The 25,574-nt window shown below is 48.1% G+C and overlaps 1 protein-coding gene across 1 annotated transcript in view; it reads left to right on the top strand.

The window, feature by feature from the left end:
- The first annotated feature begins 511 nt into the window (after positions 1-511).
- rnf24 (ring finger protein 24) overlaps positions 512-25,574 on the top strand; it is a 30,718-nt gene continuing 5,655 nt past the window's right edge. The window contains exons 1-5 of the mRNA XM_077015617.1: positions 512-967; positions 12,660-12,809; positions 17,824-17,866; positions 20,717-20,758; positions 24,712-24,791. Coding sequence (XP_076871732.1) covers positions 12,667-12,809; positions 17,824-17,866; positions 20,717-20,758; positions 24,712-24,791 — 308 coding nt within the window. The 5' untranslated portion in view covers positions 512-967; positions 12,660-12,666. The remainder of the gene's footprint in view (positions 968-12,659; positions 12,810-17,823; positions 17,867-20,716; positions 20,759-24,711; positions 24,792-25,574) is intronic.

Consider the following 25,574-nt stretch of genomic DNA (forward strand, 5'->3'; position numbering starts at 1 on the left):
TGATACACATTAGAGTATATTGATACACATCTAGAGCATACTGATACACATCTAGAGCATACTGATACACATTAGAGTATACTGATACACATTAGAGTATACTGATACACATCTAGAGCATACTGATACACATTAGAGTATACTGATACACATTAGAGTATACTGATACACATTAGAGCATACTGATACACATTAGAGTATACTGATACACATTAGAGTATACTGAGTCACTTTACAGTACGCTGATTCAAGGTTTGATGCCAGTGTTACAGTTCAGAAACATTCCGATAGTAAATCCAATCCATGTGTTTTGTAACAAGGATGCCACCAGTCTCATGTCTGAATCCATATGAAGGTATCTCGCGGTCTTGTGCTCTTTATCATTCTTATTAAAGAATGCTGGGACAATCCGGTGGCTGATATCGTGAAGCTTGCACGGTGTGACGGGTACTCGAGCGTGCACCAGTCAGATTCACACGAGCCCCCCCTCCCAGCGCGCGCGCAGCCTCCTCACTCCTCGCGCGAGCGCTACACTCGCCTGCATCTGTGCCCGAGCGGCAGGGAGGAGGGACCTCGTGAGCTACGTGCACAATTGTTACAATCGTTCACCAAAAAACGTGTTCGTCGGCCTGCCTCCTTTATTAAGCGCAGTAGTCGAACCTTCTCCACACCCTGAGCCCATCGGAGCGAGCGTGGAGCCGTTTAACTGCCGTACTACGAGCGTTTAAGTTAAGGGAGAATCCGCGATGCTGGCGCTGTGGTCTTTAGATCGGTGAACGGCGATACTTTCACAGCACTAATCGATCGATGTGTAAAATCGATCCCAAGTGTATCGCGTCCTATACAGTTACGCCCGCCGCGAAGAATCGTTCATCGTTTCCTGCCTGGCTTAAAATAGCCTCGTTTCATAATAATAATTGTGGTTCGTACGAGAAAGAAGAGGGAAAACGACTAAAAAGATAGGTTGGTAAGTACTCCCCCCTCATACTTCCTTGTACAGCAAGCACATTTAAATTTGTGTTAAAATGAAGCAGATTTTCACTCGTGTTGCATAATATGCAGGGTGTTACATTAATGCACGTTTGTGCTTTGCCTTTATGGTTTGCATGATTATGTTTTGACACACATTTGTTAGTTGCATGTGCTTCTACGCCCCCTAATGCTACCAGACTACAGTTAGCCCTCAGTTCTGTGCATAGAGGACATATTATGGATGGCAAACATGAAGTTGGATCGTATAACGTGACGGAGAATTATAGCGTCTCTTCTTACATGTTCTGTTTTATCAGCGATTTCAATATCGGGAACGTTTGCTTGCTCGCCAGCTAAGTAGAATCCAATGTAAAAATGGCTGGCATCTTAACATCTGACCACACGCATCATGCACGCTGCTGGTCGTGTTGTCTCCACGAGCTGGGACCCAGTTCGGAAAGGTTCGGTGAACTGGTTCTGGTGTAACGGCGCGTGCGTGGGCTGATCCGCCCTTTTCTGCACCATGCGGGAAGGGCGTTTATCTAACGTTAGTGTTTACACAGCTCCAGCATCGGTTTGGGATCTGATCCTCCAAACAGTCCGATCTCCTCGCGCTTAGTACCATGTTTTGGTTTGGGTTTTACCACCATGTGTATATTACACAATATAAACACAAGGAGAGGCGACTTCCTGCATGGTATCTGTCAGAAATTGAAAGTATGCCCGGGGTCAGAGAGAGAACACGTAGCAGTATACCTGGGCTATTTTAGGAGCCTCATTAAACATATTTAGATGTGGATGTTTAATTCTCTGGCTCGGCTGGTTAAGTCCATTTACTCAGATATTTGTTTAACCTGATTCTTCCTGCAGATATCGGCCTTGTGCGTCTTACGAGTGGCACTTTTACGATCGGCGTGATTAAAACGTGCTGCGTCCTGCAGATTTACGGTGTGACGCTACAGCGTCTTATTAAAGCAGCCCGTTTATTAACCACGGCCAATTACACCCAATAACGCATCATCTGGCCCAGGTTCAGTAAGGAGAACATCCCTGTCAGATGTTTCTCTTGCATCTCCAGAACTGGCCGAGCGGACTTAATTGTTGACATTAGCTGAACAATATTCAAGGCTCGTGCGTGCACGACGTGTACACTCGTGTTCCCCTGCACAGGGACGTCCATTAAGAACTAATCACGGCTTCCCCAAGAGTATCGCTACACAAACGACCCTACACCGAGCACACGTCCTCGTTGACGCTGATCTTCTCCGGGTACACGCGCCCAGATTCAGTCGCACGCGCTGCGTTCAAAGCGCGTCGGGAGGGCTCGTGCCACGGTGGAGCTGCGCGCGAGAACGGCAGATCTCTCGGTCTACCGTCGCACTTGAGCAACGGATACTCGTACCTCGGTCCAAACACCTGCTTTCAAACGCTTCCAGCCTGCAGTATCACGTCCACCTTCATATAACACTGGGCAGAACCGCAGGAGACACTCATTTAGTTCAAACTCAAGCAGCCTATTCATACACGATGGATAATTTAGTCACCACGAGTGTGGTGATAATGTCTATAAAACGTCTTGGTTATCTAGCAAAAAAAAAATGTCCACGTGCTTCCTTAACCATGCAAGATGACGAGCATGAGAAGAGAGCATCATAATGCGTAGTATTACACTGAGGTGTTCATAGACCAATGCAGTGTTGTAGGTTGGGGAGGGAGCGAGTTGTGTCCCACAACTCATTAGTCTTATATGTTAAATAAAACTGCCACACAGGGGACGACATTTATAACGCAATAAAGTAAAGTAATAATTTTACATTACACGGTGGGCCACATGCGTTTTCCTATACTGCATTTCAGGTGTTCAAAACAGGCCAGTTATGAAAAATTGTGCCCATGTCTCAGTTCACGAGTAGCCCTCAAGTTCTCGGCCCTTGGGTCTCTTGCACAATGATCCAAACACATTTTTACTTATTCGTTTAAGTACTTAACCGGACTCCTTTTAAAAACACTACGATTTAAGAACAGTGATTTGGCTGTGCCAAACAGCCAAAACAAACCATATCACATTGTTATAAAGTGAAATCACAGTGATGCTGTAAAGGGGAATTAAGTAGGAAATACTCCCTGCAGGCATTTGGGAGGGGCCCTGTCCCCTCAAAACCTGCGGCTATGATATTACGTAACGTTACATCTGTGCAAATGCGAGAATTGGGCTTTTAAAGGCTGTTGCTTCTCGCAGGGAGAACAAACCTGACTTTTAGACATGGGTGTGCTGGCTTGGTGAGAACTCCACCCAGTGTCCTGGAAACTCAGTGGAGATGAGTCCCTGGAACAGTCCCTCTGCTCTCTGCTCTTTCTGTCATCTGCTTAAGTTTCTAACAGCGAGCTTTCAGTGCTGGAAAGGTTTCAGTCAGCCCAGACAAATGGGAGTAACTTTTAACGTCCCCTTGGAAAACATAAACCATCTGGGTTGAACCATTGTTTGGGTGGCTTTTCCCTTTTGGACTACATAGCTGTGTTTGTGGTGTAAGGTTATATTTATAATACACACACACACACACACACACACACATATTATGACTCCATCCTTTAATAATGCTTTGGGATGGAACCAGTCCATCTGAGTCACAGTGCAGCCATCTCACAGCTAAGGAGAGGTCCATCTGTCCAGACCAAATCTATCAATGACCGATCAGCTCCACTGCAAAAGGCAACTTATTTCCAGGTTTCCTAATGTCTACCCTTCCTTTCATTACTCACCTTTGATACCGTATGTAGTTGATAAAAGAGGTAGGAAAGTGTATGGTGTATGGCACTGAGTTTGTTTTATTGGCATCGGGTGGATGTTTGTGTTCTGATTTTGTAACAGAGTAAATGATTTTATTGAACAGGCCGGGGAATAGGGCACTACTTTAGAGATGAGTTACCATGGCAAACTCCAGGCAGGGAGTCACACGGAGTGACCAGTCGATGTCTGCTGAGCGCGGCAGGCTTTTCTCTGCCAGCGTCTTGAAAATCCAGCTCTTCAACTTCATCATCAGATCTTCATTGCCTGAGAGCGCTGTCCTCCACAAGCAAAGTCTCATCTGTGGCTTTACTGTCATGTTGGCGTAATGAAGTAACTTCGGCGGGTAAATAAAGTAACCTTTGCGAGCCCCATGGTGATCAAATTACCCCTCCTGGCCCCTTAGAGTGCAAACGGTGCTGTCGTACGGTGTGTGGTGTAACACGGCTCACACCGAACACAAAGCTCAACTCTTCCCCTCACGACCTCACGCTCTCCCACGACGGTCGTTGCAGCCCGGCTTTCTCTGACAGACAAGCGAGCGTGCGGTCACACGTCGGCCCTCCTTTACCGCCACATGCTACCGGCGTGCGCTCTCCTCCACCGTCCCCCTCTCCTCGGGTCAGGCGGGCTGTATTGCTGTATTTTAATACACTGGGAAACATGAGCGGACCGTTCGGTGCAGGAACGTGGTGGTGGTGGTGGGGGGGGGCACAACACGCTTACTCGAAGATTTTGCCACGTGTGCTCAGGTAATTGGCTAATTTTGTTCGGGCGAATTTCCAGCTGTCTATAGTTTACAGCTGACAGTGGTGCCTGTCTGAGGGGTCATCTGGTGGCAGGTCCTGTTTACAGTGAAGGTCGTGCCGGTCCAAGAGCGCACGCGCTGATCTCACACAGGGCCCTTCTCCGTTCTGATCTGTCGGACGTCTGGCGTGTATTCGGCCTGACCAGAGCTAGCCGAGGCGTTTCTGCAGGATGTAATGGGAGTAGTTGAGTGCAGTAGTAATGGCTGATCAGAATAGTTGCAGACATAATTTTTTGGACCAAACTGCAGCAGCGCCAGGATCTGTGCATGTTTAGACGACACTAAAGACGCTGTATTTACAGAAAGGTCGTTTCAGGGGAGAAGTGCGCGATTAGGGTCATATGTGAACTATTTGAGTGACCGGATCTGTAAACGCTGAAAATATCTAGGGCAATGTGTTATGTTTTTAGTGATAGTTAGCAAGTGATAGTTAAAAAGTAAGTGTGTGTGTGTGTGTGTGTGTGTGTGTGTGTGTGTGTGTGTGTGTGTGTGTGTGTGTGTGAGTGTGTGATTGTAAAAGGTGGCACGGTGAGAGGCAGTGGATAATTTATGAATGCACATGACCTGAGGAGAGGTTAGGGTAAATCCATGCGGTGAATCTAGGCTGAGGAGCAGCTGAGGGGGGCTGTTGGTGGGGGGATGGGCGACCCGGCTGAGGGGCTGTTGGTGGGGGGATGGGCGACCCGGCTGGGGGGCTGTTGGTGGGGGTGGGATGGGCAACCCAGCTGCCTGTGCCACTTCTGACAGCTTGTTTGTTTCATCTTGTGTTACTGTTGGAGCCCAGGATCTCTGTGAAGATGCCTGCCTTTGCTGTTCTAGGGCCAAGTTCCCCATATCCGAACCCTGACAGCAAACACACAAACAAAGCTCCCTTTCACCTGCACGAAAACAAGGTGGTCCACTGTAACAAAAAATCCACAAGTGAACTGCGTCTTATATATACTGAGTATTAACTCAAATGCACTCTGTACTAAGACCAGTGTTGCATGAAGGGACGTGTTCCTGTTGTGTGACCGCACCTCTGTACCCTTCGTCGCGTTTAACCTCACACTTGCGCCGCGTAAGTGTCGGTTAAGTTGTGCGCCAGTCACTCTCCCTCACACTCCGGTAATCCCAAACGGTGACCCGGCCAATGCGGTCGAGATCCGACCAGTCAGGATGGAGCAACTCGCTCGGTTCTCTCAGGCTGGTGCACTGATACATCACACTGAATACCTCCTGCATTTCGCCCAATCCACAGGAGAGTCGGGCTCTAACCTACTTCTACCGTGGCTCGGTGCAAGCGTGTAAAAACACGACCCATGGCGTTGGATATTTTGAAACCTGGAGGCCTTTCCAGTTCGTTTTGTACAGAAAATCGGCCTACACAGTGGGCTCATGTGTGTCGCCATGTTTGGAAGCAGCAAACGCCTCAATGGAGTAAAGGACAAATGATGGAGAGTTCACAGAATGTGAGAACACTTCAGCGCTCGGTGGGACACTCCTCTCTGTGTGGGCCATCAGAGCAACTGGATAGGCCTAAGCATTAGTAACGTTTACACTTCACCAAAATAATTTTATATCGCCTTCCATGATTCCATGTACGATGTTGAGCCTTCGGTGAACATTAGCAGGCCTACGGTTGTAAGGATAGGAGCTCCCGCCAGCTTGTCCGTATTACGAAAGCTTCCTAAAGGGCTGTAGTGTAAGGACCCCGTGCCTTGGTGTGGTCTTCCTAAAAGGCTGTAGTGTAAGGACCCCGTGCCTTGGTGTGGTCTTCCTAAAGGGCTGTAGTGTAAGGACCCCGTGCCTTGGTGTGGTCTTCCTAAAGGACTGTAGTGTAAGGACCCCGTGCCTTGGTGTGGTCTTCCTAAAGGGCTGTAGTGTAAGGACCCCATGCCTTGGTGTGGTATTCCTAAAGGGCTGTAGTGTAAGGACCCCGTGCCTTGGTGCGGTCTTCCTAAGAGGCTGGAGTGTAAGGACCCCGTGCCTTGGTGCGGTCTTCCTAAGAGGCTGGAGTGTAAGGACCCCGTGCCTTGGTGTGGTCTTCCTAAAGGGCTGTAGTGTAAGGACCCCGTGCCTTGGTGTGGTCTTCCTAAAGGGCTGTAGTGTATTAAAGGCATTAAAGGCCTCAGATGTGTGGCTGGCTTTTGGGCAGTCGGGGCTGCCAGTGGAAATTTCCACTGGCGAATGTGGGAGCAGTCTTTGTTCTGCACACGGACCTCACGAGGAGACCCTGGGCCAGACTTGCGCAATAGCACAAACAGGCAGCTATTCCAGGTCGAGAGAGAGGGGGGAGAGAGAAACTGAGAGAAAGAGAAAAAGGGAGAAAGGGAGGGGGGAGAGAGAGGGAACGGGGTAGAGAGAGATAGAGAAACTAAGAGAGAGGAGAGAAACGAAGAGAAACTGGGAGAGAGGGGGAGAGAGAAAGGGGGAGAGAGTGAAACTAAGAGGGGAGAGAAATGGAGAGAAAAAGAAACTGAGAGAGAGGGGAGAGAAGGAAAGGAGAGAGAAAGAGAGAGAAAGTGAAAGAAAAATGAGAGGAGGGAGAGAGAGAGGGGGAGAGATATATAAATGAAAGAGAGAAGAGATGGCAAATGAATTTGCAGCCAGGCTCCGTGTGTCAGTGGCTTCTTGCGTCCCTGCGTGGCCTGGTTGGACAGTGGGAACGTGTCGGGCTCGGGAGAGCCTGCACCCATCACGTTGGGGAGCACCTGTGTCATGTCGGCGAACTCGGGTTTTTAAAAGCGCATGATAAAAAGTGTGTGACAAGGCTGACCACACCGGACGACTTCTCTCTTTAGTGGCACTCTGAGTGGGTATTTTTAGTGGCATCTTGGCACTTTTCAGCCTGTGACCGGAGGAAAGGAGGGAAATAACAGTACAGCTCAAATGAAATTCCTGTGCGGTCATCAGCCAACAACACATCATGAACTTGTGACCGGACAAAGAGTTGCACATCAGACCGATCGCTTCCTGGTCAGCGTAGTCGCGTTGTCAAATATGTCCATATGACACGAGGCTCACAGACAGCGTGTACTTAGAATTCCCAAGTACTGTTGCGGGTTGATTGCAGTGTGTAGGTCGTAGTGTACAGACGGGACTTTTGGGGAAGTGAAAAGGTTCATGAATCAGTTCAGTCGGTTTTGGTCTGGGTGTCGGGGGTTTTTTTGCGAAACAGCATGCGATTGTAAACAGAGTCGTAGATTCACACCTCCGAGTGATGGCAGACTTATTTTGGGAATAACCCTCTGTGGATTCCCCAAGAATCAGAGCCGGGGCGGAATATCACAGGAACAGCCCGCTGGCGTCTGTCCTTTCTGGACTGGGTGGGAGATCTTGGCTAAACCTGTGTGCTAATCCCGAGAGGGAGGTTATGGGCATCTGGACCTCTTCATGGAGGCCTACTGCTCTATGTGGGGGTCCAGTGCTCTTTACATGAATATCAGGAGAACCAGTGTTTGCGTTTGGAAAGGGAGCCCGTCTATGTGAAACCGCATTTCAGTGTGATTTGAGAAGGCTGTTGGGTTATGCAAGACCATAACTGGGACATGTCACTCTTCTGTTCAGCAGAAATAGCGTGTACTATATAAACTCTCCCCAAGTTGTAAGCATGTGAGATGATGCCAGTGGAATGAACCAAAGGTGTCGTTGCCAGTCCCAGTGTAATAAAGACGAGCACGACACTGGATCAGATTCACAAGCGAGAAATAGATTCCCTGCAGCATTCGGGGGAAAAAATACATCTGCGTGATATAAGGCTCACAGAAACACGTATCTTGGATCCTTTGGCCTGTCTTTAACCTTTCACCTGCAGGTCACGTCGACTCTTTAGCCAGAAGAGATGCTTGTGCACGTAAAAACTGCGTGCAGCTGCCTGTAAATTAACGAGGAGGCCATATGCATGCGCAGGTGTCCAGCGTGTGCACGGGCTGCTGTAGTGACAGGAATTGTGAGCATTTGTGCAAGCTGTCTGGGGTTATCCCGAGTGACGTGATACCGTGCTGTAGTATACAGTAGTATACAGTATATGAGTTTTTCAGTGTATTCCATCGCACTAGTGAAGCCTTCACAAAACACTTTCACTTTCCAATTGTCGTACTCAACGTCAGGATGCCTGCGGGACGTGGTGAAAAACGTGACTTCCTGGTGAGTTCACGAGAGCACTGTACCCGCACCCTCTCCGGTGGGCCGGTGCCGCGATGATGACACGGGCTTCTCAGGAAGACGAGGGAAGAACCGGGTCGATAGAGGAGGCCTCTGAAAACAGCTTGGAGCTGACCCACGGCTGCCAGGCTCGGAGAGAGAGCGGTCCTCATAAACCTGTGTGCCCATCGCACGCCTGACCGACCAGGCAAACACTTCAGTGGTCCGTGCGAATCCAGCCCGCTGTGCCGCTGTAGGGTTTCCTCACGAGGTGCAGCCGGCTGAAATCGTCGCGGAGAGGTGCCGCGATGCGTGGCCTGTGAGCACATGGCGCTTCAGTCTAATAACCAGAGCTGGACGAGGGGTCGCTGGCTGCCTTCTCATTGGCTGTGACCTCTGTCAGCAGTTTGTAGCACTCGAGGTTTAGCTTGTCTGTCATGGAAAGGAATGTTAACAGCAGAAGTGCTTATAGAATTTTTTTGAAGACACAAAGCAAACAATCCAAAAAAAAAAAAAAAAAACAGCCCTGCGTCACATACACTTGGGGAGTTTCCTGAGGTTTTTAAAAACCTCCTACAGCTTCTGCACCACCGCCGTCGAAATGTTAAATGAAGTCAACAAGTCAGAACAACCAGACGTTTTCGATTGCGCCCAAATACTGTGCCCTCCCTCCTCTTAAACAAGAGCTGTGAAGACCACAGATTGAAGTCGGAGAACTTAGCAGCGTCTTCTCACCCAGCTACGAAAATAACCCAGCGGTTCCTCCACAGTGCGGTGCTGATTGAGCCTTATATAATCCTCCCTAAACAGACCGTGTGACTTCACAAGCTTCCATTTGAGAAGAGCAGCAGTTGCTTGGCCTTACGTACTGACTGAAGGACCGGTATCAACCCAGGCGCTTCTGCCTCGTGAAGGCTTTGGCTGGCAGGGACGGGGAGGTCCCCTTGCCCCTTGTGCCTCGTCCGCACCGCCGGGTGCCCAGACCCCCCCCCGGTCCTCGTCCGCAGGCCGGACAGGGGTGGGAGGGGCCGTGTTAATGAGGCTCATCCTGCTGGGGTTTGTCCACACACGCCAACAGCGGAGGCTTTGAAATGTGAGGCCCCACTTTGTAGATAACACACACGCGCTGGAATGTGGTAGTGCTGTTGCCCCAATAGCAGTTATATAACAGAGGAAGGGGGGGGGGGGGGGGGGGGGGGGGTGAGCACAGACCACAGCAGACACATCTGCGGCATGTCTGTGTCCTTCTGCCGCAGGGACAGGTCGTCCACGCTCGGGCCTGGTGGTGCGTCCAGCTCGGCACTCTGATCACCTGCTGCCTTTTGTTTTGGGTTGTCGTTGTTGTTTTTTCTTTGTTTGAGCGTCAGTCGCACCCATTTCCTGACGCCCTGGAGAAATCACTCTGTACATTTTGATTTTCATTTCACAGCAGGGAACATCCAGTCATCTCTCTCTCACTCCCTCCCTCTCCCTCACTGTCTCTCTCTCTCTCTCTCTCTCTCTCACACACACACACACTGTCAGTACCTTCTCATACCCGTTGCTCATTGACTCTGGTGTATTGTCAAAGGAATTAAAGGACGAAACGGTGCAAAATGAATCTTTGTGCTTCAAGCATCCTGCAGCCCTAATCATAAACTGAGAGCACAGGAGTCGTGAATGAAGCTCAAAATTCTGAATGGCATTTCTCACTCCTGATCCTGTATGGCTTTTAAGGAAGGTCACATGAAACTCACTGTCTCTGAGTTACGTAAAGTGTAAAGTGACTTAAGGCTTGTGAAAGATAGAGAGAGATGCAGGGATCGCTGCAAATTTCTTCTCGTGGGGCCATCAGCCCTAGAGCTGAAACGCTGGTGGTGAGAGTGACAGACGGCCCTGTAGCAGAGAGTCCATGATTGAACAAGAGCCGAGCAGAAGGAAGGAGTTGAGCTTCAGAGGTGCTACCTGCTACCTCCTTCCTCCTCACACACCACGTCCAGCCAGATGGAGCCCCCCACCCTGGCAGAAAGGAGCAAGATTAGTTCTCAGCTGCCACTTTACTGGACGTTGAGGTGCTTCAGCGTGACGTCTCCTTGCTGGTGTACCTGCTGTGGTCTTTGAGGTTCCTTCATCTGACCCTGTCTCGCTCCTTCATAATGGCCACTCTCATGGACCGACGTTAGTGCCTGGAGCTTATTAGCCAATCAAAGCAGTGTTCTGTTAGCACTGTTAGCATGAACCTGACTTTGAGTCGACGTTGAGTGGTTATTAATGCGCTCCTGCAGTGTGCCAGCCTTTAAAAGAGAAAGGGGCGGAGTTGTGATGCAGGAAGTGGAACATGGAAATGTGGAAACTGGAAATGATGGGGTATGAAAGCCGAAACCTTTGGCTTTAATCCAGACGAACGTCGCCAGGTTGCATTAGTCTTGTTATCAGTGCAACAGTACAGCAGACGGGACACTTCTCCAGCGGGACCGTGAGATCATGGAGACGAGGTTAGATTCATCGTGCTGACACCTCGCTATCGGTTCAGTCCAACTTTAGACATTTGCGAAGGCAGAGATCCAATAAGAACCGCTGGACGGGCGATGGGCGGCCGGTCCTGGGGCGGAGCCAGCCAAGCGGCCCCCAGGTCTCCCAACAGCCGTCACACCGATTGGCTGTCGCTGCCTGTCAGGAGAGTGAGGACACGTTGGTGGGCGTCAGCGACAGCTGCCATGGCCACATACCAGCTCGGTGCCCTTAGGCATAGCTCTGACCTCTTGACTGGAACAAAGCTTTATCTTTTAACCTTTTAACCTTTGACATCTCCTGGTAGCTTTGAGCTTTCCGAGCTTTTCTTACCTCTCCTTGCCTGTATTTGTTAAAATGCTGCGTCTTGTGTCTGCAGGACTGGCTTCATTACGCATGTATGTTCTGGTGGTGTTATTTTACTGGTATTCCTGTCACATTTCTGGGTTCGTTTGGACTGGTCTGTCTGTAAGCTGGTGGTCTGTGATGGACCCCAAAGAGCTTTCCTGTGTCTAAGGCCTCGGTCAGGTTCACAGACAGTGGGCAGGGGTTTCTTCATGAAGGCAAACGAAAGTGAGAACTGTACAACTCACACACTCACATTTTCTTTTTCACCTTTGTGTTTAAAACGGCCCAGACGTGTCCGTGCTTTAGGTGTAAGATGGATGTTCATCATGTAACGTTCATCTATAAACACACGAACACACACTCACACAAACTCACTTTCACATTCACATAATCTGTCTCCTTTACCTCTTTTTAGGCAAGTCCAAACATGTCTGTGCTGGAGGTGTAAGGTGGGTCTTCATTGAGCAGTTCTGTTTACCTGTGTTGGCTCCTCAAACAGTAACACACACACACAGCACATTTCAGACAGAGAAGAAACAAACTTTCAAAGGTTTCATTTCATATGCTTTTGAAAGCAAAAATTTCAAAGCTCTAAATATTCCAAAGTTTAACTTTCAAGGTTGACATGAAGGTTCAAGTCCACTTGTGAAGGTCAGATGGTATCGCTGATCTTTCTGAGAGAGAGGTAGTCCGGGCTGACTGAAGTCTCTACACATCACTTAAGCATCATTTTCTCCCAGTGAAAGCCCCTGCAGCGACTGTGTTCCCTGCTCCATTTTCCCACTTAACCCCAGACTGCTGCGCTGTCTGGTCACCTTGCGCTCGCCCTGTCTGGCAGTAATCGGCGGGCTGTTTGTTCATTAACGAGCGAGGGAGGTGGGGGGGGGGGGGGGGGCATTAATGGTTGTCATAGAAACAGTTTCAGGGGAAATCGGATTGTGGGTGGGGGGGTAGGTTGAATGTGAGCCATGGTGCATCTGTGGTGTCACACGAGTCATCCAGGCGCGGGTGATGGGCATGATTTTTTTACCCTGTTGCCCCACTCTTCTTAACCATCTTCGCCATCTTCTTCCTCTCCTCCCTCCCCCTCCCCCTTCCTCTCATCCCTTCTCTCCTCCCCGCCCTCTCTAGGACATCCATGACCTCCGACCTCCAGCACGACAGTTTCAGGATGCCGAACATTGGGTTCCAGAACCTCCCCCTCAACATCTACATCGTGGTCTTTGGCACCGCCATCTTCGTCTTCATCCTCAGCCTCCTCTTCTGTTGCTACCTGATCAGGTAGGGCCCGCCCCCGTTCTCTCTGCCTTGGGCACGCCTGCTGCCTCATTTCACTGTGAGAGCCCGTACAGGTGTGCAGCACTGCCAGGTCAGCTTCTAGGCCCGCACGAGGGTGGGGACACCAGGGCGGATTAGACTCTGGTGCCTGGGGTTTATTTGCTATGCCTGCAGTTCTGAAGCTAATAGATCAAAGCGATGGAACACAGAGAGGGGAGTCCGGAAAGCCGGACCCTGGTTCCGCACGGCAGCGTCTGCGATGTGTGCACGCTCGCTGTGGGGAGCTGAAACACACGAGCGATAAACGCAGCTCGTAAACTGTTGGGAGGGAGTGTGAATGACTCAGTGACGGTAAACAGTGGAAAGTTAAGCTCATCGCCTCATTGTTTTTCCTTGTAAAAAGGTAGAGTGGTTTCCATTGTGAAAGTCTAGCTGTGGGACAGAAGTGCACATTGTGTGTGTGTGTGTGTGTGTGTGTGTGTGTGTGTGTGTGTGTGTGTGTGTGTGTGTGTGTGTATGTGTATTTGAATACGTGTGCATGCTTTCATGCAAACATTGAATGTCCCGCAAATCGTTCAGCATTGTTGACTGGGCTTTCAGCGGGAACTCGCTGTGCCAGCCAGTGGGTGTGTCTTGGCTGTCAGAGCAGAGGAACCCTGCATGGAATCTCACACTTCTCCTCGCTGCAGAAATCAACCTGCAGAAGGGAAGAAGAAAGAGTGTGGGTGTGTGTGTGTGTGTGTGTGTGTGTGTGTGTGTCTGTGTGTGTAAGCCGTGAGGAGAAAGAACTGTGCGTTAAACAGGACAGGGAGCACTGGCAGATGTTGCTGCTTGGGAGGGACGCCTTTCAGCCAGGAGCACGCCAGTCCACCTCTCCACACGCAGGAGTTGTGTCTCCTACCACTAATTCACAAGCACTTTGTTTGAATAGCTGACTAAGGATCTCTGAAACTTCCAGTTTCTCTGGACAGATTATAGGTTGGCTCTTCGTGCAAGTTGTATCTGCAGTTACATCTTACAGCTAGTGCCCAGTCAGACTCACTTAGGTGTAAGTGGAGTTTCAGATCCTTTTTTCCACTCTCATCCCTCTTCTGTTTGTCATTCGCATCGCTCCGGTCCCGCAGCTGTGGTCTTTAAATTGCCTCTTCCGATTTACGGTCCGCCGCGAAGGCGTAAGATGGTCAGACGGTGCCGTTCAGAGAAAGCCGCTACGTAGCCCCTGCCTCGCTAATCTGATGCGAAACGACCCCCCCAACCAACCCCCACGACTCGAGCTTCTCCCGGTCCTTGGCCTTGAGGACACCGTACCTTCAGGTCCTGCCGTGGACACAACCGCTCGTGTTCGTCCTCGGCGGTTTCCTTTCATAATGGAACCCAAGGGCAGCTCATACACTGACTCTTAGGAATGGATCTATTTTTAACTGCAATGTCACCCAAAGTCCAGGCACATTGTGAGCTGAACAGCTGACATAACAAAGACTACTGCACCACCGTTGTCCATCCCGTGCAATGTAGATCTGCAGTATGACTGTAAGCCATCAGAACTGCTAGCCAATCGCATTTGTACTTGGTGCTGTTGTCATGGAGCCGGGCAGCTTTAGATTTAACGTATACTTCTCTGTAATTCCTAAGACAAATACTGCAGTGATAAACTACAACCACAATGCTTGTAAAGATGTTGCCAGTTGATACAAAAATGACGCTCATTGTATATGACCTATGGAAGCATCTAGAGGGTCATTTTTGTCCGTAAAACCAAGCATTGAAACCTTTATAAAGTACTCTGATTGGTGTGGAGGTGTAGTGTGGAGTATTCCCTTAAGAGAATAAATTCTGCTGGGGAAGTCTAATTTCAACAGACCTGATCCTTAAATGGACAAGACATGGTCATATTACCCATTCACGGATGAGGGAATGTTGCATTTAAATGAGACTTCAGGAAAAGCAGAGTTCCTCACTGCTGGGTCGGCCAATCACGTGCTACCAAAGTGCCTGTGTCTCCGCCCCTCGTCACCTCCCCCGACCCTGCTCACTGCTGTATGCTCTGGCCTCCTTTGCACCTCAAACCCAGCTCTGAAATATTCATACGCCGCCAGAGCGCAATCAGCATGACGACAGTTGCAGATTTAGCGGCGGACTGAAATAGCAGCCTCCAAACTCGGCCTCCACCACCACCCTGTTTTTTCTTGTCAGCGCTGTATTCGCTATTCATCATAACCAAAACAATGATCGGGGGTGGCGGGTAGGCTTGGAGGTGGCGTGTTCCTCACAGCTTCTGTTTTGGAACAGGTTTGAAGTACGTAGACTCACTTTAAGTGCCCTAAATGGCGTCTATGCAGGACGTGTCCTTTGCTACGCAGACTTGGGAATGGAATGGCAAAACTTGAAGAAGAGGGAAAAATTAAACCGCTAACACAGGGGAAATGGGAGCGGTGTCCTTAAGGTAGTAAGTAACCGGAAGGTTGCTAGTTCAAGCCCCACCGGTGCTAATGTTGGGCCCTCAAGACCCTTAACTCTGGATCGTTTAAATTGTATTCAGGTGTGTCCGTAAGCTGCTTTGGGTAAAAGTGGCAGCTAAATGCTAAAAATGAGCTAACTGCGCAGCCCTGTGAACACACGCGATAGTCACAGGGCCGGGGAGCCGCACCCGGTCTGCCACGCGGCCGAATGTAACGCGCCCTTGCCAGAGACGACGTGTACGCGTGAAGTGCGTCCGGGCCTGGCGAGCGTGTGCGGCGGAGTGGTGCTAGCCACGTTCATCTGGTGTCCCTCTCTCTCCCAGCTGGAAGACTATCTCAGACTTCACACCTGCGCCTGGCATTTTCAGCGCTTGCGTGTCAAGCCCCTCGTTCCGCCATTTCGTGGTGGGGGGGGGGGGGGGGACATCGATTTTCCGAGCAGCCAGTTGCAACGTTACGTTTAAAGTTCAAGCTAAAGGTCTTATCTCACTCCCCCCCCCCCCCCCCCAAACTACCCCCTCCACCCCCCCGTCCATCCCTTCCACTGTATCTCTATCTGCTAGTGTACTTCAGAATGTTAGCATCTTTCTTTTAAGGCATGCTGCACGTTTTACCGATCCCTGTCACTCTGCTTCAAGAGATCAACATTCCTGAGATTGAAGTAAATCTGACAGGCTTATTTTTGCTGGGGCTTTTTTTGTTGTTGTTGCTTTTTTCTTTCACGAAAGTCACTGCCTGTTATGATGTTCGGCTCGACTGACACTAACATTTTGTTTTGTGTGTCATGGTTTGACACATAATCCCCCCCTGCAGAATGCAATGTGCTTGTTGTTTTAGTGTCATTCTCGTGAGGTAAGATGTTACTTTTTGCCAGGACCCATAAAGCGTCCCAGCTAGATGGCCTGACAGTAATTGTCTACTAGTAATTATACATTAACACAAGGTGTGAACAGTGGCCAAACAACAGTAAACAGACTCATGACAGCAGTTGATCAAATAACACTTCTACACAGCTGCTCTTAGAATTGTGGCATTCCAGTAAGTTTCCACAGTACGGCTCACTCTCCCTAACACTCTGACACACTCGTACGCACAAACACACACATTTACACACTCAGACACACACACACATCTCCTTGACAAACACAGTGGTGGCTGAGAGTCTTAATCATAGGAGCGGGTTTGAGCGGGCTTGCTGGTACTAGCTGAAGTCAACCAGTCTGCTGCCCATCCCCCACAGTCTGAGTGCTGTAGCGAGGCTCTGAATGCTCAGTGGTATCGCTGTGGTCGGTTTTCTCCCATAACCCCCCCACAAGGTGCCACTTCAGCCAGTGTCCTGGGGGTCAAGGAGAAGGACAGCGTAGGGTCTGGCGACGGGGACCATGGCCTCACAGGCCAGACGACACCCTGACTGTCCTAGCTGACTCCGGCTGATTCTCACTGGTTCTAGTGTAACTAAACGTTGAAGTTTTGAAGCTAGCAGTAAATTCACAAGACCTAGGTTTGGGGAAAGCTGGTCCATACATCAGATCTGAGCTGAGATGGAAAAAAATCGTAATGTTAAACCAACAAGTTTAAAAGGGCGTTTAATGAGAGGGCATTACTTGACTTGCTTGGTGATGGCATCGGTAAGACATGATGGCATAAAATGTGAGATGTATCAAAAATCGATTAACAATTAAAGTCTTTCTTATGTGCTTTTTTTAACGGGGCTTTTTTATACGGTCGTATTTGACAAATGAATAACAGTCACTAGCTGTAGGAGCTGCTTTTTATGCAGTGACCTTAAAAATACAGTTTAGGCTACAGTACCTGACCGTGCAGCCTGTATCTATAACCTGTTTCAACTGAAACTGGCTTTCATGCTTTGTGAGAAGCCAATCATAGGATAAAAGGTTTTCATTGGCATTTTTGGTGTGCCATTCACCAGTATAACTGCAATTCATTTTCCTTTGCTGTCACACCCAGGCGTCAGTGGCAAAATAGGGTTTTGCCGTCTTAAGCAGTTGCTGCCTTCATCTCAAATGTCATTGAGCTTGGATCAGATGACGTTGGCTTGACTTACAGCAATACTCATTCACCGGCTGCTTTATTAGAACAACGTACAGAAAACGTTTACCGCCTCTCTGTTGCTGTGTGAAACGCACGGTTTGCCGCGTTTTTGGACTGCAGACCTCTTGCTGAGGTGTGTAAAAGCACACTGCCTATAATAGTGTGTCAGCCCAAAACACCAGAGCTGGATCACTAGCACGTCATTACTGACACCATGTTCAGATTGGACCACCGCTATTTTATGTGCACCACCATATTATGTGCTCATGGCTGAACAGGGCAGTGGGCGGCTAATGATTTGCCAATGCCAACAGATAGGAGTACGTGTTATGGTATACTGGGGAAAAAGCATCTATACACCAGACAGGTTTACCTAATAATGTTGCGAGTTGGGTGTTTTGGATGCGGTGGCGGGTACATCGTGACCTTATCCTTATGAAGAGTTGTGTGAAAAATGCTCTTATCTCCAGTTCTGTAACTGAAGCTTTCTTCCCACACTGTTTCAGGTTGAGGCATCAGGCCCACAAGGAGCTGTATGCATACAAACAGGTGAGCGCCTGACCCGTCCATCTTGAAAGTTTGCATCGTCACTGTCCACCCCCATGAAACGTGTCCGTGTAATCTTAGCCTGATTATGAGACCGGAGACCCTCTGCTGTGTCTTCATTACCACTACGGTCGTATCAGTAGGCAGCTGGGCCTGTGGGCGGTGTGGGGCCAGTGGGCGTGGCTTCCTTCTCCCAGCCAAGAAAGCTCCAACCACCAAGGCCTCGACTGGGTGTGTATTGAGTGGCATTGTTTCTCCCCCAGAGCAAAGCTCTTGTGTTTGGGAGGCGTGGTCACATGTGTACTAATTATTCTAGTACAAACCGCCCAGATCATCGTGTGATAGAGGCTAATTATATAAACAAGGAGGGTGGTGAGGTGTATGTGTCTGAAGTACTTTTGTAAGTCACTCTGGATAAGAGCATCTAATTGTAATTATAGATGGGATAAGATGTCAAGGATCCTATGCCGAACTGTTAGACCTTCATATAGGGCCCTGCCCACACACTTCATACCCGAAACTACAACATTGCACGCTCTTCACAGGGGTCATTGGGTATCCACCTCCCTTTGTCTCTGATTGGCTGAATTAAGCCCGCTATGCCTCCCAGAATGCTCAACATTGAGTGCTGGTGTCCTGACTAAACTTTAACTTAAGCCACACCTCTTTAACCATAAAGACATCCCGAGTGCCCAAGACTACACCCAGCTCCACCGGCACCTACAATACAGACTCCACCGGTTCCATTGACCTCCATGTACCAAAGACGCTGTACCAAACGCCTCAGCCATTTCACCTTTATACTGCACTTCCCCAGAGAATATGTCCTTCAACCCGGGGTTTCTTCATATCTCACACTCATACTTGCTTTTATTAAAACAAACTGAATATCTTCAAAATAAGCCTTAACCGGCCCCGTGATCTTTTCTGGTATCTGGAAGAACCCAAATGCTTTCTATAAAAGTCCATGTGGCACCGAACCAAATGCATTAAAATAAATGGAAAGCCACAAGTAGATCCATGCCCTCTTTCTCTGCTCTCTGAATCTGTAAAGAAGTTTTTTGCACTCGAGTATTGATTATCTTACGCACTTTGAAATATGAGCATGATCATTAAGAAAACCTTACCCTCCACATAGGCTTATAGGCTGTAACTGATCTAAACCCCCAGAATTCTTCTCTTTTGGAATAAGGATTACACCCTCACCCCCACCATCCCCCCCCCCAGTTCCTCTCCACTCCTGCAGGGTGATCGCCAGACTGCAGCCATCAACGTCCATAAGAACTTTAAGACCTTGGTTGAGGTCCTTTACCCTCAGTATGAGACCCTATTAGACCCTGCTGGGGAAGGAGGTCTTTACACAAGCACCAGATCTTGAACCACCCTCTACTCTGATGGCCTGGCAACCATTTGACATCCTATATCACCCACTGGTGAAACATCTTGTGGCTCCAGTCACTTTGGGTTTACCATGATGAGAATACACACCATGAAAATGTTCCTCTCATGCCCTGTTCTCCAACTTTGAATCTCCCACATTTCACCATATTAAATGGGCCTTAACAGCATTAAAATTATTCTTACAGAAGGCTTCTCCAGCACAATCCTTCTTATTTCTCCTTTTCTTCCAGACCTCTTCTCTCCTCAACCCCTCCTCCATCAGCTCTTCTTGCTGTGTATTAATACCTTCTCTCTCCTCCTCTTCCACTGGTTTCTAAGTTACCTTAACTCCTGCAGTAGTCTATTTATATTTGCCATGTTGATTTCATTATGCCTTATGTTCCATTTCCAAACCTTGCTCTCTGACATTCAGAAGTAAACGTTCCTAAGCTGTTTGGTTTATTCTCTGCTGGTCCCTTCAAACGACCACTTTGCCTTTCAGATCCTCATAAACACTCCTTCAACCTTCAGGTCATTAACACCCGTCCAGCCCACCTTACCTGCTGTGTCTGGCCGTCTTCCCTTCTCTCTCTGCCCAGTTCCCTTTCGTCATATTGTTTCACCCTCTCCTGCCCTCACAGTTCCCCAGGCTCACATCAGTTTCTCCCTCCTGTGCACCTGGGCCGAAGTTCTCCTCGCTCGTAGCAGAATGATCCTTGTCCTGTGAACCAAAACATTTCAGCTGAATGATTTGAACAAGTCAGTAACGAGTGTTGTTCCACGCGGGACCCCTGCGGGACCCCTGCGGGACCCCTGCGCTCCCCTTCCCAAGACGGCTCCTTTCTCCTTGATGAATCCACACTCCTCTTCGCCAACGTCACCATTTTCCATTCCCCAGCCTCCCTCCATTCTCCCGCCAGCCCAGCTGCCCCCAGCTGCCCCCAGCTGCCTCCAGCTGCCTCCGTGTTTAACTCCTTCCTCATAGTCAAAACTCCTCTTTACTCGTCTTCCTCCCCTGCACACTGGATGGCTGTCTCGTTGGTCAGCTTCACCGTAGCTCTGATCGCCTGTTTGAGCAAACCATGGGTGCTGCTACCATGAGTCGCTATAGCCCACATCAGACCCACTACGGCCAGTTCCACCATGTCGTTTGTCTACCCTCACGGTCTTTCCCATTACATGCTACGGACCATAAATGTGGATGTATAAATATAAATATTGCTGCACATGTTAAGATTAGGAACAACCTGCTGCTGATTTTTAAATCCTTTTGATGTACGGTTTGAAAGCTCTCAGTTTATGATGTAACCACTCTAACTTGAAATCTTAAAGAATTTTAAAAGCTGTTTATTGTAAACTGGTGGACATAAGCACATAGGCACAGGAAAGAGATTAGAATATGTGCACATGTGTAATGTACGTTGATTCTGGGCTAAATTGTTGATCAGCACACCTCTGTTTTCTATTCCACAGGTTATTCAGAAGGAAAAAGTTAAAGAACTGAACTTACATGAGGTAAGAATAAAAAAATATAAAAATGAAAGAATGAATGAACTAATGATTGAATGAATGATCTTTACTTTCCAGCCAATGCTGGACATTTTTCTTTGGTTACGCCTCACTTCTATAATTAAAATACCCAGAATTAACACAAACAACAAATGCAGTTGGATGCACCACAAGACCCCACACTTGGCTGGTTTTGATCACCAGTTTCTAATGGACTAAAAGATCTGTCCGCTGGTACTAGGCAGGACCAGAGGGGAGAGATTCACACTCTTTCCAAAGTGGATGGCTGGCGTCACACAGTGTAGCTGCAGTCTTTCTGTTAACAGCTCTGTCAGACATTCTATCAGGTATTTTTCCAGCTACTTTAAACAACTCTGGCTAACTAGATCAAAAACATACAGTAATATTAAAAATAAAGATTGCTGTCTGCCAGACTAATATAGACTCTTTGTAATGTGTCCATAAATGACAAATAGTGTTTAGGGAGTGTATAATTGCGCATGGCATTTCGCTATTCAGTATTTGCATTAATTAAAACTGAAAAGCAGAAAATGTGCCTTTGATACATAAACATGGGAAAATAAAATAATATGTGATTAAGAATTAGTAATGTCAGCATGTCTCTAAGAAGTACCAGTAGTAGCTGTGGTGTAAACAGGTGTTGTGTCTCGTGACTTGTTCTAGGTTAGGTTAGGAGCTGGGATGCTGTCTGTCCAGTTCAGTAGTTTCCCTGTCTGGGTAGTCTGAGGGTCTGGGAGTAGATGGTTCTGGTTTTGTGTTGACCAGATGGTAAAAGGGTGAACAGATTGTGGCAGGGGTGTGTGGGTTTACTGGCATATGTGAGTTGTCTTTTTGTGTGTTCTGTATGTGTCGATGTGATGAGACAGTTGTGTCTGATGATTCTGGGAACAGTTTACCAATATACACAGAATACACAGGGTGACTGCTTCTATAAATATTAAGCTTCAGGCTTGCTGGCTTCCAGATGGCTGATCTTTCTGACACTCTAAAGAGGAGACATGGATCTTGTAATGGAGTGTTAGGGATATTAATTTCAGAGGAGGTGGGAGTGCTTTGACAGCTCTTTGAGACCTCTAGGCTATCCAGGCCTATGTGCAAGGTGGTGTGAAGTCAGTGCGAAGGTTTTAGTCATGTATGGCTCTGCACCAGGACTTCAGAAGTGATGGAACATCTCGAATCCAACACACACATTCCTCATCTAAACCTTGAGGTTTTCCATGCCCCCCACCAAGACATTAGAAGACATAGTGCTCTTTGTAGAACACTGAAAACATTTTGGAGCTCTCAAAACACTTACAAGGAAGATTCTTTTTGCAATAAAGTGAAAAAGATTAGGATATTATCAAGGACATTAAACATAAGCCCCAGGCACTAGCAGAAAGTATGGATGGACCCTTTGAGAGGTGGTGAATGTCAGTTCTCACGTGAAGACCTGCACAGCTTACACAAGCAATCTCTTATCTTACCTTCAGACACCCTGTGACAGCTAGATAGGAGAAACACATGGCCAGTAAAGCTCTTCCAGAGACAGTAGTAGACCGATTTTTGCCATTCGGCTGCACAGTTGAATTCAGTCTGCTACTTTTATCAGAATCTCACCAACTTTATTCTATTTGTTTGTTTGTTGAGGCTTGGATGGTTTGGACCAGAGGTCATAAATCGGGACTTGAAGGAGTCTACATGTTATAAGCTACATGGACCAAGTATGAGGAGTACTTGGAATACTATTGATTTATCATTGTTCTTGAAGTTGTGTGTATGTTGTACAGAAGATTGTAGAAAAATATCGGCCATACAATCGATCTTTTCTAGGGCTTTAGCAGCTGGAGAGCACCATAGGAAGGGAGGAGTTTGTTAAGCCACTCATCTCTGAACATAGTATGGGGATGGAGAGACTAACTAGCAACCAGAGATCTCTTATAAGTTGAGTACTGGGCAGGAGCTGTGAAACATGACGTCATGCCCATAGACATGTTGTTTGTGAAACAAGAACACGCTTCTCTACACCCCCCCTCCCCCCATTGCAACACCGTGTAAGAGAACATACGTGCTTAAGTACTGTTGTAAAGTCATTTGACCGGTCAAATGGGCCAGTAAAAATGTACATATAAAACACATTAGAGTCACAATAAAACATTAGAAACATGATAAAAGGTGAAACTACAGGTGCATGTGTGTAGAGCTCCTTGTTCAGGTCTCTTTAGAAAAGCCGTTCCTTAAAAAGGAGAATAGGGACGTGGGCAGGAGTCACAGAAAGCTGGAAAATCTGCAAGTTGTTGGGTGTTAAGAAGAGATTGTGTAAGACAAATGTACTGAGAGACAGAGAGACAGAGAGGGGGGAGAGAGAGAATACTGAAATAGAGAATGATTTCCCTTTAGTGAAGATCACAATGATGAATCACCCTAGAACTGCAATGAATAAGGGGATGAGAGAGAGAGAGAGAGAAAGAGAGAGAGAGAGAGAGAGAGAGAGAGGGTACTGTTCCACTTGGGGCCTGGGCACAACTGTGGCTTGAGCGTTTCGGCTGGATTTGGATTAGCTTGCGATGGAAACCTGCTAACGCAGAGATGTAGATGCAGTCTCTACACTAACACCCCCCCTCCACACCCCACACACACACACACTGTCACAAATGCCCACTGTTCCACATCCATTTACTGCCTTAAGCATTGTTCATTTTGCATGGCCCGTGTTCCTCGTACTTCTGCTGACAATGAAGAGCACACAGCTACAACCCGGTCAAACACCACAGAACAACAAAACATTGTGAAAAGCTGCCAAATATCTTAAAGTCCTCTGACATAGCTGTATTTCAGGCAGAAGGCACTTGATCATTTAGCCTAGAGTCGATCACGAAAGAGTTTCAAGAAAGAATTTCAAGAAAGTCCACAGTGTGTCCACGTTGAGAGAAAACAACATTAATGTTACGTCCGTACAAAAGCCATGAAATAACGTTCGCCATCGTGCTTACTCAGACAGCTTACTGAGAAATAGCCGGCGTGAGTCAGCTGATTCATCCCTCTACCTCTCCGATGAGCCCTTTGACGTCAATGCACTGCGATGTCCTCGTAAGCGATCTCCGCCTCTGCTCTGGTCATCCCCCCCGTCCAGGTGAACAGGGTTATTAAATGAGCTTCTGGACCAGAGGGGTTTTTGCAGTTCCGTCCATGTTTTCAATTCTGTCCTGGCTGATAATGGATGCAATTTTTTGCCAATAAGCCATAGTTTTTTGTCACTGATGGGAAATTTAGATGAACGACAATTTATGTATAGATTTAGGAGAAAACTGTCTACATTTAGAAGGTTAAAGCATTTTCATTTGTGTCCCATTAACTTCCATTAGAAGTCTCAGAAGTGTTGTTTTTGGGTTTTGTTCTTGTTTGGATTGATTGATGGTGCTGGGAGGAAAAGTCATTTAACAGAATAATATCGACCTTGTCCTGTGATTAAACTACTGCAGGACTAAAGTCAAACCTCCCGAGTTAAATAAGATTCATCTTTAACTCTGACCCAGTTATATCACCAGTGCAGGTTTTAGTGGTTAATCCTACAGTAGAGACTCCAGATGGCAGACGAGTGTACACAACACAGATCTGCATTGAGAAGTGTGTTTTTGTCTTTAGTGAATGTGCACTGTTAATATTATTGTCTTGAGTGAATTGTGCATTGCTGACATGGGTTTTGTCTTTAGTGAACGGTGTATTGTTCGTATTGTTATGAGTAAATAAAGAGTAACGTCCAGCTCGACTCCGTGGATCCACCCTACTGTGTACGCGAAGCGTCTGTCCTACCGAACCGTCTCGGTGACCTGCCGTGCCAACTGGAGTCTGAAGGCTGGGTGTAGTCTGGAGAAGAGGCGTGTGTGTGCTGAGTTGTGTGGGCCGCTCGCTGGCTGGAGCTTCTGTCTGATGGTTCCTGCCTCTTCCTCCTCCCCCAGATTTGCGCCGTGTGCTTGGAGGAGTTCAAACAGAAGGACGAGCTGGGGATTTGCCCGTGCAAACACGCCTTCCACAGAAAGTGAGTATACGGCGTGGGGATGTTACACCGCTGGACACCATACACAGGCCCACCGAACGTTTGACACATAGAAGCACCGAACAGTCATCACACAGAATCGGTGGACAGCCACCATGTAGACCCACTGAAGACGTAATGGACACTGAACCCATAGAAATAATAAACACAAAGCACATGCATGTGGGAGACGGGAGTGACGTGCTGCCTTTCTTCCTGTGAACTTAGAAAGTACAGGCTTGTATACAGCTGTGTGTGTTTGGGGAGGAGGGGTTTGTGTTGTGTTGACCTGACCTGACGTAGGCTGTGACCATTACCTGCCCCCACCCCTGCTGTGGGTAAACAGACTGTCAGCAGGGGGCGTGACTGGGAGGTGTGAGGGACAGAACCTCGGGGCCTCGGGAACACGTCCCAGCACAGATACATCCAGCAGACGTGCATGCAGACATTCACGCACACACACACACACACACACACACACACACACACAATACATAACCCACTATGACAGATATAACCCATGCTCACATACCTCCAGTTTGGTTGCCATACAAAAAAAAAAAAAAAAAAAGCCCATGATACCTGCCCACTCTGTATTTGGTGTGGGCCGTACAGGACACCGAGACCTGGAAACACACCAGCGGCCATAGTGATTAATTCACCAGTGCGTTTCACACCGTACCTCACGGCTGCTGACTCTAGATCAGCTTGTCTGTAACTCCCGCTGTCCTTCCTACGAGAGCCAGATAGCAGCTAGCTCTGTCATGACAGAGATAACGTTAATAG

The sequence above is a fragment of the Brachyhypopomus gauderio genome, chromosome 1, assembly GCF_052324685.1.
Source record: "Brachyhypopomus gauderio isolate BG-103 chromosome 1, BGAUD_0.2, whole genome shotgun sequence".
Classification (NCBI taxonomy): Eukaryota; Metazoa; Chordata; class Actinopteri; order Gymnotiformes; family Hypopomidae; genus Brachyhypopomus; species Brachyhypopomus gauderio.